This window comes from Siniperca chuatsi, linkage group LG14, assembly GCF_020085105.1.
Source record: "Siniperca chuatsi isolate FFG_IHB_CAS linkage group LG14, ASM2008510v1, whole genome shotgun sequence".
In the NCBI taxonomy this organism is placed as follows: Eukaryota; Metazoa; Chordata; class Actinopteri; order Centrarchiformes; family Sinipercidae; genus Siniperca; species Siniperca chuatsi.
In genome coordinates, this window is record NC_058055.1 from 21,732,232 (window position 1) to 21,746,706 (window position 14,475).

At 37.9% G+C, this 14,475-nt stretch overlaps 1 protein-coding gene across 4 annotated transcripts in view; it reads left to right on the top strand.

The window, feature by feature from the left end:
- The first annotated feature begins 4,415 nt into the window (after window positions 1–4,415).
- The window catches only part of ttc3 (tetratricopeptide repeat domain 3), a 37,416-nt gene continuing 27,356 nt past the window's right edge, over window positions 4,416–14,475 (top strand). For 2 of the 4 annotated variants that reach the window (XM_044221692.1, XM_044221694.1), the window contains exons 1-10: window positions 4,417–4,562; window positions 7,708–7,787; window positions 7,876–7,927; window positions 10,993–11,152; window positions 11,278–11,353; window positions 12,448–12,501; window positions 12,943–13,075; window positions 13,352–13,437; window positions 14,088–14,182; window positions 14,398–14,460. In XM_044221692.1, coding sequence (XP_044077627.1) covers window positions 7,719–7,787; window positions 7,876–7,927; window positions 10,993–11,152; window positions 11,278–11,353; window positions 12,448–12,501; window positions 12,943–13,075; window positions 13,352–13,437; window positions 14,088–14,182; window positions 14,398–14,460 — 788 coding nt within the window. In that variant the 5' untranslated portion in view covers window positions 4,417–4,562; window positions 7,708–7,718. Of the gene's footprint in view, window positions 4,563–7,707; window positions 7,788–7,875; window positions 7,928–10,992; window positions 11,153–11,238; window positions 11,354–12,447; window positions 12,502–12,942; window positions 13,076–13,351; window positions 13,438–14,087; window positions 14,183–14,397; window positions 14,461–14,475 lie in introns of those variants that run through there. The other 2 variants (XM_044221693.1, XM_044221696.1) reach the window with 2 other exon arrangements.

Genomic DNA, 14,475 nt, shown 5'->3' on the forward strand with positions numbered 1-14,475 from the left:
TAGAAGTACTACTTAAGTAACAGTAGCACTACCACAGTGTAAACATACTCTGTTACAAGTGAACGTCATGCAAAAAAAAACTCCCAAAAAAAGTTATGCTAGGCTTCTTCAGCTATGCAGTAAGAGAGTTCATTCCTCCGGCATTAAGATGCTTTAAATGTCAAAGAATCATACTGCCAGCCAGTGCAAAGGAAAAGCAAGATGGTAATCATGCAAAGTGTGGGAAAGATGTGCCAGTTAAATGTTGCAATTGTGGAGGAGACCACAGTGCAGCTATGGGGGATGCGCAGTTCAAAAGCATGCAAGAGAAGTCCAAAAATGTAAAATAATAAACAAAGTGTCATATGCAGAGGCTGTTAAGAGGGTCAACAACAAACATGTAGCAAAGGAAAACAGCACTGAAAGGAATGACCCAGGAAACAGTAATGATCCTCCAAGTTCAGAAAACAGACAGAGAGGACCGCATGAGACCTCCCACAAGGTGCAGGGTAAAGGTGGGAACCATGTTTGTGGATTAAGTCAATTTTGTTGCATTCGTATGTAAAATGGTGTACATCGGATTAGAACAAAATGACAGGAATGAGAGAATCGAAAGCAATTTAGGAAGCAGCAAAAGAGTACCTCGGACGTCAAGTACAGAATGTGAAACGATACAAGAATTGATGAACCGTTCGTATATGATGTGTCTAGTTATTAAACTAGTAATGGTACTTACCATCTTTCAGGGGAATAGCAGAAGCTTAATAGCAAATGAACAGGAATTTAAGAAGGTCATAGAGGATTTAAAGGACAAACCAAAAATAATATGCATTCAAGAAAGATGGTTGAGACCACATCTAGATTTTGTTTTGGCAGCATACAATTCAGTCAGACATGATCGAGTAAATAAACAGGGAGGTGGCTGTCTCACATTCATTTAAGATAATTTAGCATACAGAAGAATAAATCCTTCAGGTGGACATGAATGCACAGTTATTGAGGTATACAGAACACAAGGCTCAATCAAAATTAATTATTACAATCCATGTCAAACTTTAACAGCAGCAGTGTTTGAGGAAATACGGAGAGGAAAGTCACAGAGAAGTTTAGTGTGGTGATGATAGTGATGACAATGCACACAATAGTCTGTGGGGAAGTGATCATACTGATTATAATGGTACAGTGATTGAAGAAGTGATAGATGCCAGAAATCTTGTTTGCATAAACAATGGTAAAGGAACAAGATTAGATATAAATAGGAATAAGATGTCATGTATTGATTTAACACTGGTTTCTGCAAATATGGCTAGTCTATGTGAGTGGAAAATATGCAACGATAACAAAGGTAGTGACCGCTTTCCCATTATATGTAATATAAATATAGATAGATGTACCCAAGAAAGTTATCCTATATATAGATGGCGCTTTAATAAGGCTCAATGGGACAAATTTAAAGAATTATCTAGTAACATTAGAATGAATGGAAACGTAGATGAATGTGCTAGTGAAATTACATGTATGATAACTGAAGCTGCCTCAAAAAGTAAAACAGTGATAACAGGAAATAAGAGAATTGTGCCATGGGGGAAAGATGAGCGTAGCTTGGCTATTAAAGAAAGAAATAGTGCTTTCAGAAACTTCAGAAACAACGTGAATGTTGACAATTTGATGGAATATAAAAGGAAAAGAGCCACAGCACGCAAAATAATTAAAACTAAAAAGAATACCTGGAGACAGTTTTGTTCTTCTTTTGGAAGACAGAGAGATGTGGGTCATGTATGGAATATGGTTAAAAAGATGAGTGGGAGAAGGATTAACAATAAAATATAGTACTTGCAGATGGAGACCAATTAGCAATAACAGATATGGAAAAAGCCAACTAGGAAGAGTATTTGCCAGCGTTCACAGTGGAAATCACCTTACTGAGAGACATAAAGGAAAGAAGAAGTCCTAAAAGATAATAAAAAGGTGCTTGGTAAAAAGGTAGAAACCAGCTCCGCTCTGGATGTGGACTTCACCTTGAGGGAAATGAGAAGGGCATTAAAGGGCAGCAGATATTCTGCTCCGGGACAAGATCAGCTGAGTTATGCTATGTTCAATCAGTTACCAGAGGGAGCGTTAGAAATAGTGTTGAAACTTTTCAATAAGATATGGACAGAGGGAAGATGGCATTAATTTGACCATTTGCTAAACCAGGAAAAGATACATCAAATGCTGAAAACTACAGACCAATAGCACTAACCTCACACGTATGTAAATGGATGGAAAAAATTATTGCCTACAGGCTACCATATTTTTTAGAAAAAGGAAGACTGTTAAACGAGTATCAGAGCAGCTTTAGGAAAGGAAGATCCACAGCAGACGCTCTATTTAAAGTAAGTAATGAAATTGAAAAGACCCTTAATATGAAGGAAATGATGGCTATAGTTTTCTTTGACATTGAGAAGGTCTGTTAATTAAACTGAACAAGCTAAGCAGAGGTGGATCATGGATTTTCTATCAAACAGAACATTTCAAGTTAAAGTAGGATCCGAAATCTCAGATAGTTTTGTTATTAAAAACGGGATACCACAAGACAGCGTCATCAGTCCAATTCTACTTAATATCATGATTAATGATATCTTTGAAAATACAGGGACAGGTATGCAGTCAGCATTGTATGCAGACGATGGAGCAATCTGGAAAAGGGGAAAGAATTGCTCACATGTGTTGAAAAGTATTAATTTCAGTAGCAAGATCATGCTATGTGCTGGTCACTAAAAAGCAGAAAGGTAACGAGCAGGGGTTAACACTATACAGCAAGCCAGTGGAAAGAGTCAGAGCGTTTAAATATCTTGCTCTATGGGCTGATGAAAAATACACATAGAAGAGTCATATTGAAAATATTGAGAACAAATGTAAAAAGGTGTTAAATTAAAGTGTGTGGTCGGAACTGAATGGGGAGCTGACAAAGAAGCATTATTACACATATGCAGGGCTTTGATGAGAGCTACTTTGGATTATGGCGGCATGGTGTATGAAGCAGCAGCAAAAACTCACCTAGAAACACTTGACAGGATACAACACAGAGCACTGAGACTTAGTTTAGGAGCAGTCAAAACAACGCCCATCAATGCATTGCTCGTTGAATCCAGTGAAGTGCCTCTGCATCTGAGGAGAACCAAGTTATCACTAACATACTGGATAATAATCCAGGGAGGAGGAGGAGTAAACTTTGTATCAACTGTTCTGCAGAACTGTTGGGAATACACAACATTTTCTGGTAAAGGTTTTGGCTGAGACATTAACAAGAAGGTGAAACAGTACAAATTAGATACTATACAACACAGTACAGCAGTTATCCATAGCAGCTTTCCCCCATGGATATTTCCACAACCCAAAGTAAATCTGCATATATTAGAAAAGAGGAGAGAGTGGACAGAGAGGAATAATAATATTGGGTGCATGGTGCATGGTTCAAGAGTATTTGAAGAAAAGTTACTATAATTATCTTAATATTTTCATGGATGGATCAAAACACTCAGATAACGAACACGTAGGGGTGGGTATGTACATCCCAGAATATGACAAAGTAATTGTTAAGAGAATCTCAAACAGGTTATCAGTATACACGGCAGAAATGTCAGCAATAACCATCAGTCTTCAGTGGGTAGAGGAGGTTAAACCGATCAAAGTGGTGATATGTTCAGATTCTGCTGCTGCAATACAAAGTATACAGCCAGGAGAAACAGTCCGAGAGGATGTTTTTCCCTTAGGTTTATATGAGCCGACTAAATCTGCAGCAATTAGGAATAGATGTTCGCTTATGCTGGATACCAGCACATGTTGGAATAGAGGGAAATAAGATTGCAGATAAACTTACTAAAAATACACTAAACAAAAATGATAGACACTTTAGAAATTTGTTTTGGGAGATCAGAAGCAAAATCACTAACTCGTCAGGGAATAATGACAGTAAGGGTAGAGAATACTATAAAATCCAAAAATCTGTCAGTCAGAAATAATCAAGTAAATGTAGGAAAGAAGATGTTATCTTTTCTAGGCTAAGACTAGGACGTGCAGGACTCAGTGCTACCTTGTATACCATGAAACAGTCAGCGTCAGATAAATGTGAGACTTGTAACTGTAAAGAGTCTGTTGAACACGTGCTGATGGGATGCCGGAGGTTCGTGTAGAAAGAGAAAGACTGAAGGGCAGAGTGGTAGAGATGGGCACGGAGTGGCGCATCAAAGGTCTGTTAGAGACAGATAAACAGTTTAGGGCTGTTTCAGATATTTAAAAGAAACAGGTATAGTATCTAGAATATAAAATCTATAAAGTGTTAATTTTTGTGTGTGTTTTGTTTTGTTTTTTTCCCCCCGTTTGTTAGTTTTGGTAAAAGTCATGATGTTGCACACTCCGGTACAGTAGGTGGCGGCATGCCACGTACTGTAACGTTGATTTGCAGCCCGCCAGTAAATCAAAGAAGAAGAAGAAGAAGAAGAAGAAGAAGAAGAAGACTGCGCTTCAGTTTTAACTTCCGCACACTATGAACAGGACAAACCGAGACCACTGCTAAGCGTACACGCAATAGTTATCACAAGGTAAGAGTTTTCTGATTAATTTATACTATATACGTTTATATAATGTAAATTAATATAAGTTATAGTCCTGGTTTGTGTCACGGTCGGTTGCGTCGCGCTAAAACAAAGTAGGAAGAAATTATAGCGTTAATTAATAGCTATTAAAACATGCCACGTTATGAGAAAATATCCACGATAAAGCTACTAAATTAACCACATAACAGTTTAATATATATGTATATAATAGTTCCCCAGCGGACTTCGCATTGTAAGCGAACTGCTGACAGGATTTTAACTATACTACGTAGGTTAGCTAATAGGCTAAAATGCTAACACCACATTGACCAATCGAGGAGGGGCGTTAGCTAAGTTTCCACATTCTTGGCAGATTTTGCTTTGACAAACTACTTTTAAACACTCATTTTTGCGGCGTTTTGTAGAAAGACTACGCAAGACTAAGTAATTAATCCCCAACAATAACTCAGTATGTAACGTTACACTGTTTGATGTCACTGTCCTTTACAATCGACGGCATTAATTACACGACATTAGCGAGACAATAATAATAATAATAACAACAACAACAACAACAATAATAATAATAATAATAATAATAATAATAATAATAGCATCACTAGGATGGCTCTCAGGTAACATGTGAACTAGCTCTCCCTTTGGTCACTCTACAATGAGACATGACAATGAGCCAATAACACGTTTTATATTAACCACACCCACATATAACGTTAGGTTTAACATCTGTAATGGCCTCTGTCATAAGTTACCTGCTAATTATTGCATGCGCGCGAGTTTCATAATAATTTCCCTCTGTTTAAAAGCATTATATGGCCAAAAACAAGAAGTGACTGCTCAGGGCCTAAGATGACGTGTTCATATTGCTTGTTTTGTCTGACCAACAGTTCACGTTTTAAACATATTCAGCTCATAATGATGTAAAAAAGAGACAGTCAGCAAATCATCACAATGGAAGAGCGAGAATTAGTGAATGTTTGGCATTTTGCTTGAAAAATGAATGGAGAAAAAAAAGTCAGTGATTTTAATTTTCTTTTGTTTGGCTAATCAATTAATTGACTAACCATTTGAGCTCTACTAATAAGCCTTCAAACTCATGGATCTGTTACTCAAACCAGACTTCCTGTATCATATTTCATTGTCTCACCAATGCCTCAAACACCACGTCCGCACCACCACATCTCCATGTGTTTTATAAAAGCAAAGCTGTTTTCGGTCTGAGCGCTTGGACAGTTTGAATATCAACTTTCAGAGACTTGAAACTTGTTAGGTAATCCATCACAATGAACGTCATGTGTGCTTTTATTGTCTGTCATGTTATTGTTGCATGGTGTGGAAGAAATCTGTTGTTGAAGAAAACCTAACTCGGGTTGCAAATTGAAGAAAATAATCTTATTCTTCAGAAGAAATCGGTGTTATGGTGAGCATATCATGCAGCATGGAGGGAAATACAAACATATCTGCAGTTCTCTGCTATGCATCATCCTAAAGGCAGAAAGTTTATACCCGGACTAACATGTTTGTCTGAGTTGACCAAAAGGCGAATAGGCTAATACACGTGAGTTGAATTCTGGGCTTTCCTGGATAAGATGATTTACACTTCAGTGTTACATACATCGAATTCATACTGCAGGATTTTATCCCTGTTTTTGGAGATTGCCGACAAAAGTCCCCAGATCAAAGGCAAATCGGCGCTCGATCGCCGTGTGTGAACTGTTCAAAGATGTGATCCGAGAGCTCGCCGATGCCTCGCAGGCACCCGAAAGATATCAAGCAGGCTAAATATCTGGTCGGGTCGGAGAGCCATGCGACGAGCTACAGCCAACGAGAGCAGACACGCACAATGCTTCTATCAGAATACATTGGCATACACACAAGCTTTTCTGTATTTGTAACCTTGTTGTCTTTACTGAACCACAATACGAGCGGACGTATGAGCATACATTTTCATTGCAAAAAATATTTATTTATTTACCTTCAACTCTCTCTGCAGAACAGATGATCTTTGCTGCCCGCGTGTCCCAATCCATTCTCTCACCCATATTCTTTTCTTTTTCTTGTCATTGTCACTTCTCGCGCATGTTTTTTCGTGACAAAACGTAGTTTGAATACCAGACAGACTCGTTGGGGGATTCCTCCTGGTGAAAGATCCTGTAATGTGTGACCCTTGGTTGTGTCATGTAGTGTGCAAACCTCAACGACTTCAAGATTCCCGATTACAAGACAGAAAGGTGTGTAGTGTGAACAGTACAGCGATCTGACGACTTTGAAAGTCATCTAGTGTGTGCGTTGCTTTAAGTTGCTATTGTATTAACAGAAGACAAATGGGGTGCAGGCTGGGATTCTGGAACAAGCGATCGGTGGTCTCTATTAAGGCCGATCAGATGAGGAGAGAGAGAACAAGCATGGACCAGGCAAAGCATTTGGTACCACGTTGGTTTCGATAGGCTACGTCATTAACAACAAGCTTCCTCCACACGCAGCTCACCTGCTGTTGTGAAAATTGATTTGCCAGTGAAAAAATACAAAACGGGAGTTGTGTTTTGTGTTTGGTTTTTTTTGGGTGAAGCTGCTCCCAATAACCAAGCGCAGGCTGCTTTGGTTTAAGTTGTGTGTATAAGAGAGACAGTGTTAGTGAATATGTTGCCTGCCAATAAATAAACAGTTGTCAATTTGTGATACTTTCTCATCTCTTAATTTTAATACTTTAAATAATGCTACACAATAAATAGAAGGCTTCAAATAGACACGGTGATCGGTATCGGCCGATACTGCTTCCAGTGATCGGCCTCAAAAATCCTGATCGGAGCATCCTTAACGCAGAGGTTACTGTCGTACAGAAAGGCAGGCACTTAATCAAGGTATACAAAGACAATATATAAATAAAACTATTTTCTCATATAATGGTAATGCAATGCTGACTTTTCGAATTAATGTACACTTAACAGCTGCATTACCACACAACAATAACTTTGACAGCAATAAAAAACATTGTTAGCTGAAATCAGTTCTCGCGTGTTGATTTTCATACAGTGAAATGAATTCGAATCAACAGCCGGCAGCATTCAAATCTAATTCACTACAGCATGTTTTGTAAAATGGGTTTGAGTGATTTATGCAAATGTTCCTACAGAGTTGGACAAAATGTCGGATTCAGACTCTGATTCTGACTATGGTGGTGACTGGGAAGACATCAGAGAACGGATGAGTGCTGTGAGTTATTAACCAATAATCAAAATAAGTTGATTGGCAACTTACTGTTTTCTGTATGTCACTGATAAGCTGTTTCTTTCCCCCTCAGAAACTTCTGGCCACTCAGAAAAATAATGACATTATCACCTTCCATCCATCAGGTAAGGGACCTTTAACTCTTAGTATACCATTCATATTACTATGCTATGGTATATACTAGAGTATCGACATACAGATGTATGACAAATTAAAGGAAAAACCAATATGAAGTGTCTTAGTATGGAGCTTCACTTTTGGCGAGCTGTCATGTCGTCCATCTTTATATACAGCCTATGGTTGTAAGAATAGCGTGGCTCCTTAAAGGAACGGGGCAGTGCGTAGTGAGTGTGTGGGCGAGAGCGAGAGAGTGACGGTGGCTGCACTCAGAGCAGACAGGTGTTGGCGATCAGCGCAGAGGGAAAGGTTAGTAGTTGTCTAGTGGCAGAAAATGTACAGTGTAGGTTACATTTTGGCCACGAATAAACGCTGCAGGTCCTCAATACCCAAGACGTTGCCTTGTCTTGTTTCCCAGCTGCTGGGTAAAAGTGAAGGTGGTTAGCCCCAAGGTTAGCACAACTTCGGCCCCTGGAGGAAAACGTCTTCCCTGTGCTTCCTGACCATGGTCTGAAAGCTGCAGCAGGAACGTTTAACACAATGCTTAAGTTATCTCATTAAGCAGATCATATGATTTATAAAAAATATTTTAAATACTAGTCATAGTGATAAAGTACTCTTATTAGCTTTTTACTCACAAAGCTTTTATTGCAAGACTACTCGCCAAAGGGGAGAGGGGCTTTTAAATCACGATGGTAGAGGGCTCAGAGGTTGACGGCTGTCGATGGCATCGTTCATCAGCCCAACTCTAATACAACCTTTATTTAATCAGGTAATCTCACTGAGGTCAAGATCTCTTTTTCAAGAGAGACCTCAGTGCAGCAGAAAGAAAAACAAATCACCAGACATAACAAAAGGACATATGGCATCAGAGACGGTCACAGACATGAGATAAATAGATTTGAAGATTAAAGAGCATTGTATTACACGTTGGTCCAAAATCTTCCATATGTGTGAAACTGGGTTGAGATTTGGTGGCTGTAAAGGTCGTAGCATTTTATTCACATTTTCAAACTCATCGAAACTATTCAGTGAGCCCTGGTGCACGGAAGCATCTGCATTTTATGTTTCTCCACTCTTTCATTCAGGATACATGAGCAAGTGGGACATTTGTTATGTTTCCATTAATTGTCAAGCGAATTTGAACCGAACCTTTGAAATGTCAAGAAAAAGAGTTCTTCAGGGATTTGTAATTATTCTAAGATGTCGACACCAGAAGAAACAGCTTCTTCTTCTCTCGGAGCGCAAACAGCTGATCAGTCATGTGAGTGAAATGTTCGCTGCGTCTGAACTTATTCGGCAAAAGTGTTTCTATCTCCCATTATGCGCATTAACTCTTTTTCAAGAAAGATAAAAAACACTTCAAGCGAGCGTATAAACCTTGATTCAAATTTGAGGGTTTATTTTCCGAATTTCGCTGTTTCCATTAACATTTTCTAATGCGATATTTAAAAATTTGCATTAAACTACATTATGCAAACACGACTATTGACTCATATTCGTGATATCTGAGCTCAGTACAAACTGCATAACTCCAAAAATCTGGAAGTTTGTTTTACTTGCAGGATGAGTTTTCTAGATTAATTTGCGAATGTGCTACTGCTCTGCTGACAAAAGTGTAGAAAATTGTCTATCTTAGGTAGAAAGAAATTACGAACTGTAAACAGTGTATGAGAGTGACGCTACAGTTTGTAGTCTGGTAGTGTGGTAATGTCTGCTCAGATAATGCAGGAGCTGGCTGGACATCACAGCGAAACAGGAAACGCATGCTTGAATTTGTTTGGGGGTTCAAACGAAGTGAATGGGAGATGGAGCAAATATTTGTATACCGGAAATGTAATGTGACGGTACTTTTAAGGCTTCACTTCTGTAGTTACGTCACAATAAAAGCCTTCCAGTCAAGGTGCCAGTGGAAAGCTTTTAATGTGAAACAGCAGCAGAAGGAAATGTTGGGTTTGCATTTAAAGCATTTATTTATTTATTTTTACATATTTCAAAACGTTATTTCATGTCCAAGATATAAAGAATATTTTAAGTTTTTGAGTTGCTGAAGATTTTGCTGTTTTGAAAAATGTAGTCATTAATCATAGGCTACAGTGAAGCAACGTGTTTTCACACATTGCACAATATGTTGTGTGCAAGAAATCTTTTGTTGAAGAAAACTTCACTTCGGTTCCAAATTGAAGAAAATATATTTATTTATGCATTAGAAGAAAACAGATGGTTATGATGAGTATTCATGGAGCATGGAGAGATACACACATACAGGTTGCATCAGTATTTCTCTACTCTGCATCCTAAGAGCAGAGGATTTATACCCTGACTGACACTAATGTTTGTCTGAGGTGACCAAAAGGCAAGATTAACATAGGCTAATTACACGTTTCCCAAGGCAAAAGGCGAATTGGATTCCGGGCTTTCTTGGATAAAATAGGTTACACTTCAGTGTTACGTAGGTTGTTAATAATAATGACAAAGGAACAAAAGGTGGAAAGTGGCTGAGATTCTAGAGCAAGTTGAGTTCCCATGTGAGTTAAGGTGTGACTCATCACACGGCTGGCCTGGCCTCTCCTCACAATACAACAAAATGTTTCACTCGCATAGTTTGTCTCAGTACAGAGCTTAATGTCATACAGAAAAGCAGGAACTTAGTTTTTTTTTTTTTTTTTTTTTTTAAAAAGCAGAAAAGACAATTTTGGGATAGAATAAAACTATTGGGAAATGCATTTTCTCCCACAGTTGCAAAAGACTGAAATCTCCCAGACATACTGCTGATTTTTGAGGTTTTGCGTGCAATGTTGTGAGATTTTGGTTACTTGGTCATAAACCCTGACCATTTTTATCAGTCATGACTAGATTTCACATCACAATCCAGTGATCAGTTTTTACTTGTATTTTAATGTTCAAAAATAAATAAATGCTGAGAATTTCCATAATCTAGCTAATATTTACTTTTTGAAAAATGGGCCCTGAATATGGAGCATCTGTTGCTGGCTGTCGCTCGACATTTGGCAGTGTTTTTTAAAAATTTAGACGCAAAACTAATTGTTTTTCGCATATGCTTGTTTTTTAGATGAGGTTTATGAACGATGGAGCCGTATATCTGTTGACACCAGAAAACAGGCTGGACAGCGGATGAAGGTTTGTGCCTTCTGGCTTCCCATTCTGCTTCAGCGTGATGAGTCCAGCACTACAGCTTGCTGGGCTTTACAAATTGGTTTAATCGACTCAAAGTAAGTACGGTTATGATGAGCATCTGAACTTTTTTTTTTTTTTTTTTAAACCCCAATTAATAACACTTTCAATCTTCAATGTTTAGACTGTTGAAGAGTTTGTAACTGTCTCCTCCTTGTGACAGTGGAGATCTAAGCCTGAAGCACCTTCCCAAGATAGAAACTTTGGAAGCAATCCTCAGAGCTTTGGAGAAAGGAACTGTAAGTTGACTATGTAGTATTTCAGTCTAATAGCCATTTTTCGACTAAAACGCTCCAGGAATTATGAAACCAGAGGAATTTAAACTAGGAACTAAAAGTTTTTGTGCATTCCTGTTTGTGTTTTCACCACATCTGAAGAACCGTGAAGATTAGGCAAATTAGACCCTTGTTGGATTAAAAAACTGCAGCATTTAAAATGCAACTTTCAAACACAAGAAGATTTAAAAGGAGTTGGTAATCCGACAGCAAAGCCTAACATTATTGTTAACGTTAGTAATCAGCAAAAACGTCCACCCCTCGTCCTAGTATCGATACTACAGTACTGTCTTGTTAAGACCCCTGGAGAAGGGACTGTTCTAGCACCTAGAACTATTGAACAGGACCTAAATTTAGTCCCTGGTTCTTCCAGTTTACTTCCTGAGTTCCTCAAAAGGTTCCCGGGAACATTCCTGCAATGGAAATGCCTCATAAAGACCCTTTCACATACAATCTAAAAGACTGCGGTGTGAACTTTTTTGTCAGTGCTAATGCCTACCATCTGTATTAAAACGTGACATTGGCATGGCCAATATTATCGTCCGATTTTAGCTCATCACAGATACATTTGTATTGGCAGACTGTCCGGGGAAGTTGAATGAGTAAAAGGGGGCTTAAAGTCAACATGCAATATAAAATTAATAAAGAATGCACAAGAGGGCAAAGTGTACGAGTAGGCTGTAACACATTCCGCTGACCTAAAGATATCAAACCATTTGTTATGGTATAGCTTTGTTGTAAACATTGTTACTTATGTTGAATGCAGCAGGATTTAGAAACCATAGCTACAGAGACTTTATTTTTATTTAGAGATTTCAGAATGTGGCTGCCGTTTTGCTTGATACTTGGATGAAACGTTTGACTATATGCATAACCCTTTTTAACTTTTAAAAATGAACCACACAAGCAGGACATAATAGTTAAAGTTGAATAACATTTTATATTTAGCACTGAAGAGAATAAGTGTAGATTGTGTTGTTGACAATCATGCCGTTGCTCTTTTACAACTTTGGAACTTTTGCTTTTGATCTAAACTGCTTGTTTTTTCTCTGTTCCAGTTGAAAAAGGACCAAACAAAACATGTGTTCTGGATAAGCAACATGTTTAACTTGGTAAGTCTGAAAAAAGTGATCTGGTGCTTCAAATATGCAAGAGGTGATCAACTAATAAGGTGCAGAGGCATGGCTGCCGTTTCTAGCTAATAATAATCCACTTTTATTTGTGTAGCACATTTCACACCTACAGTGCAAGTACAATGGGTTAGAATTATAGAAATAAAATTTAAAATAAGAATGAAATAAAAATTAATTTCAGTAAGTAAGATTCAATAAAACCCAGCATACAGACTACTTAAAAGCAACATTAAAAAGGTGAGTCTTAATGTCCCAAATAAAGGCAGGTTGAGTTCAGTGATTTGAAGCAAATAAAAGCCCAGGCTATTAATTTAAGTTTTACGGTATTTGTATTGTCATGTCCTATGTAATGGTTAATAGAGATAGTTGAATGGTTCTCTATTTGACAACTTTTATCTGAGTGTGTCTTTGTACCATCAGCGTTCCCCAGAGGTTTTGGAGGATGCCTTACACTGGTTGGAGCGAACAGGAGAGCCCTCTATTCGCCACCGCCTCGTGAATCTCGGCCACGCACACAACTGCTTCACAGCCCTGCACCATATCTTCACAGAGTGTAAGATACAGTCACACTACAGTTCGCACAGACTGCTCTGCTACAAGTTAATCACAAGTTAGTCACAAGACATTTCTTGTAATTAATGTAAAGACGAAATCCTAAATGTCTTGGGCAGGTAGTGGATTTCAGAGCCCATTTTCTTTTTATAAGCTCTCAACTAAATTTCAGCTATTTTGAAATGTACAGTGTTTGAACTATGCAAACACTGAAATATTAGAACTCGTATGTTGATAGTTAACACACACACACACTCCTCTGTTTGCTTTCAATCAGTTGCTAAGTATATTCAGGATATGGGTACCAACTTGGAGAAGACGATGAAGGAACTGATGGCTCGACCATCTGAGCATGACGTTGAGGTAAGACACAACAACATGATCTACAGGCCGTCTCTGTGATATATAACATATAACTAAATGTTTGCTTAAAACAGGCACCTGTTTGAACACATACACTTCTGTATGTTTATTGAGAAATGATCTTAGCGGCCTTAATGAGATGGTTGACATGGTTTGAAAATGAAGACATCGATGAATTATAGTAATTATGTGAAACATTATTCACAGTAGATCCCCATTAGCTCTCGTAACAACACAGCTACTCTTCTCAGGATCCACATATAAGTATTTGTATAGGAACATCGCAGTAAATTAAGAGTACCCAGTCAAAGAAAGGAAGCTCTTCATAGTGGTATCACCGATGTATAACACAGTAATAAAAAATAGTACATTTTAAAACAACACAAAGTTTACTGATAGCGAAACAGAGCATGCAATAGGTCAGTGACACTGCATTTTAACAACGCCCCTGTAGGAGTACGAGGCACAGCCTCTGGCGCTTACACATTACTGACAGATCATTGGAGACTTAATTTTTTTTTTTTTTTCCATGTTTGAATGATGGATCAAATTTCGAATAAAAAAAGTTGCATCCCCGAACTCTACTATCCCTAAATGTTTGTCTTGTTCCTGTGGAAATAAAAATGTTGTTTGTCATGTTCCTCATCCAGAGAAGTGAAGAAATGAAGAAGAAAGGAAATGAGAACTTTCAGAGACAGAAGTATGAAGAAGCTGTGAAGTTTTATTCCAAAGCCATCAAATATTAGTAAGTATTTAATATTATCTTTTAATAGTTTATTTTTCTCTGACATGAAACTTTAATCTGTATTGTTCTAAATATGCTATGAAGGATTGCAAATAGTTTTATTATAAACAGTTTAAGTAACTAGTTTATTCTTTTTATTGGATTGTATAGGTGTAACTAATCATTTGGTAAATCTGTGTACTTTTGTAACTGAAATTCATTTCTCCTCCATCCAGCCCTGACAACCACATAATTTATGGAAACAGAGCCCTATGCTATATCCGATGTCAGAAGTTTCTGTAAGTACCACTTAT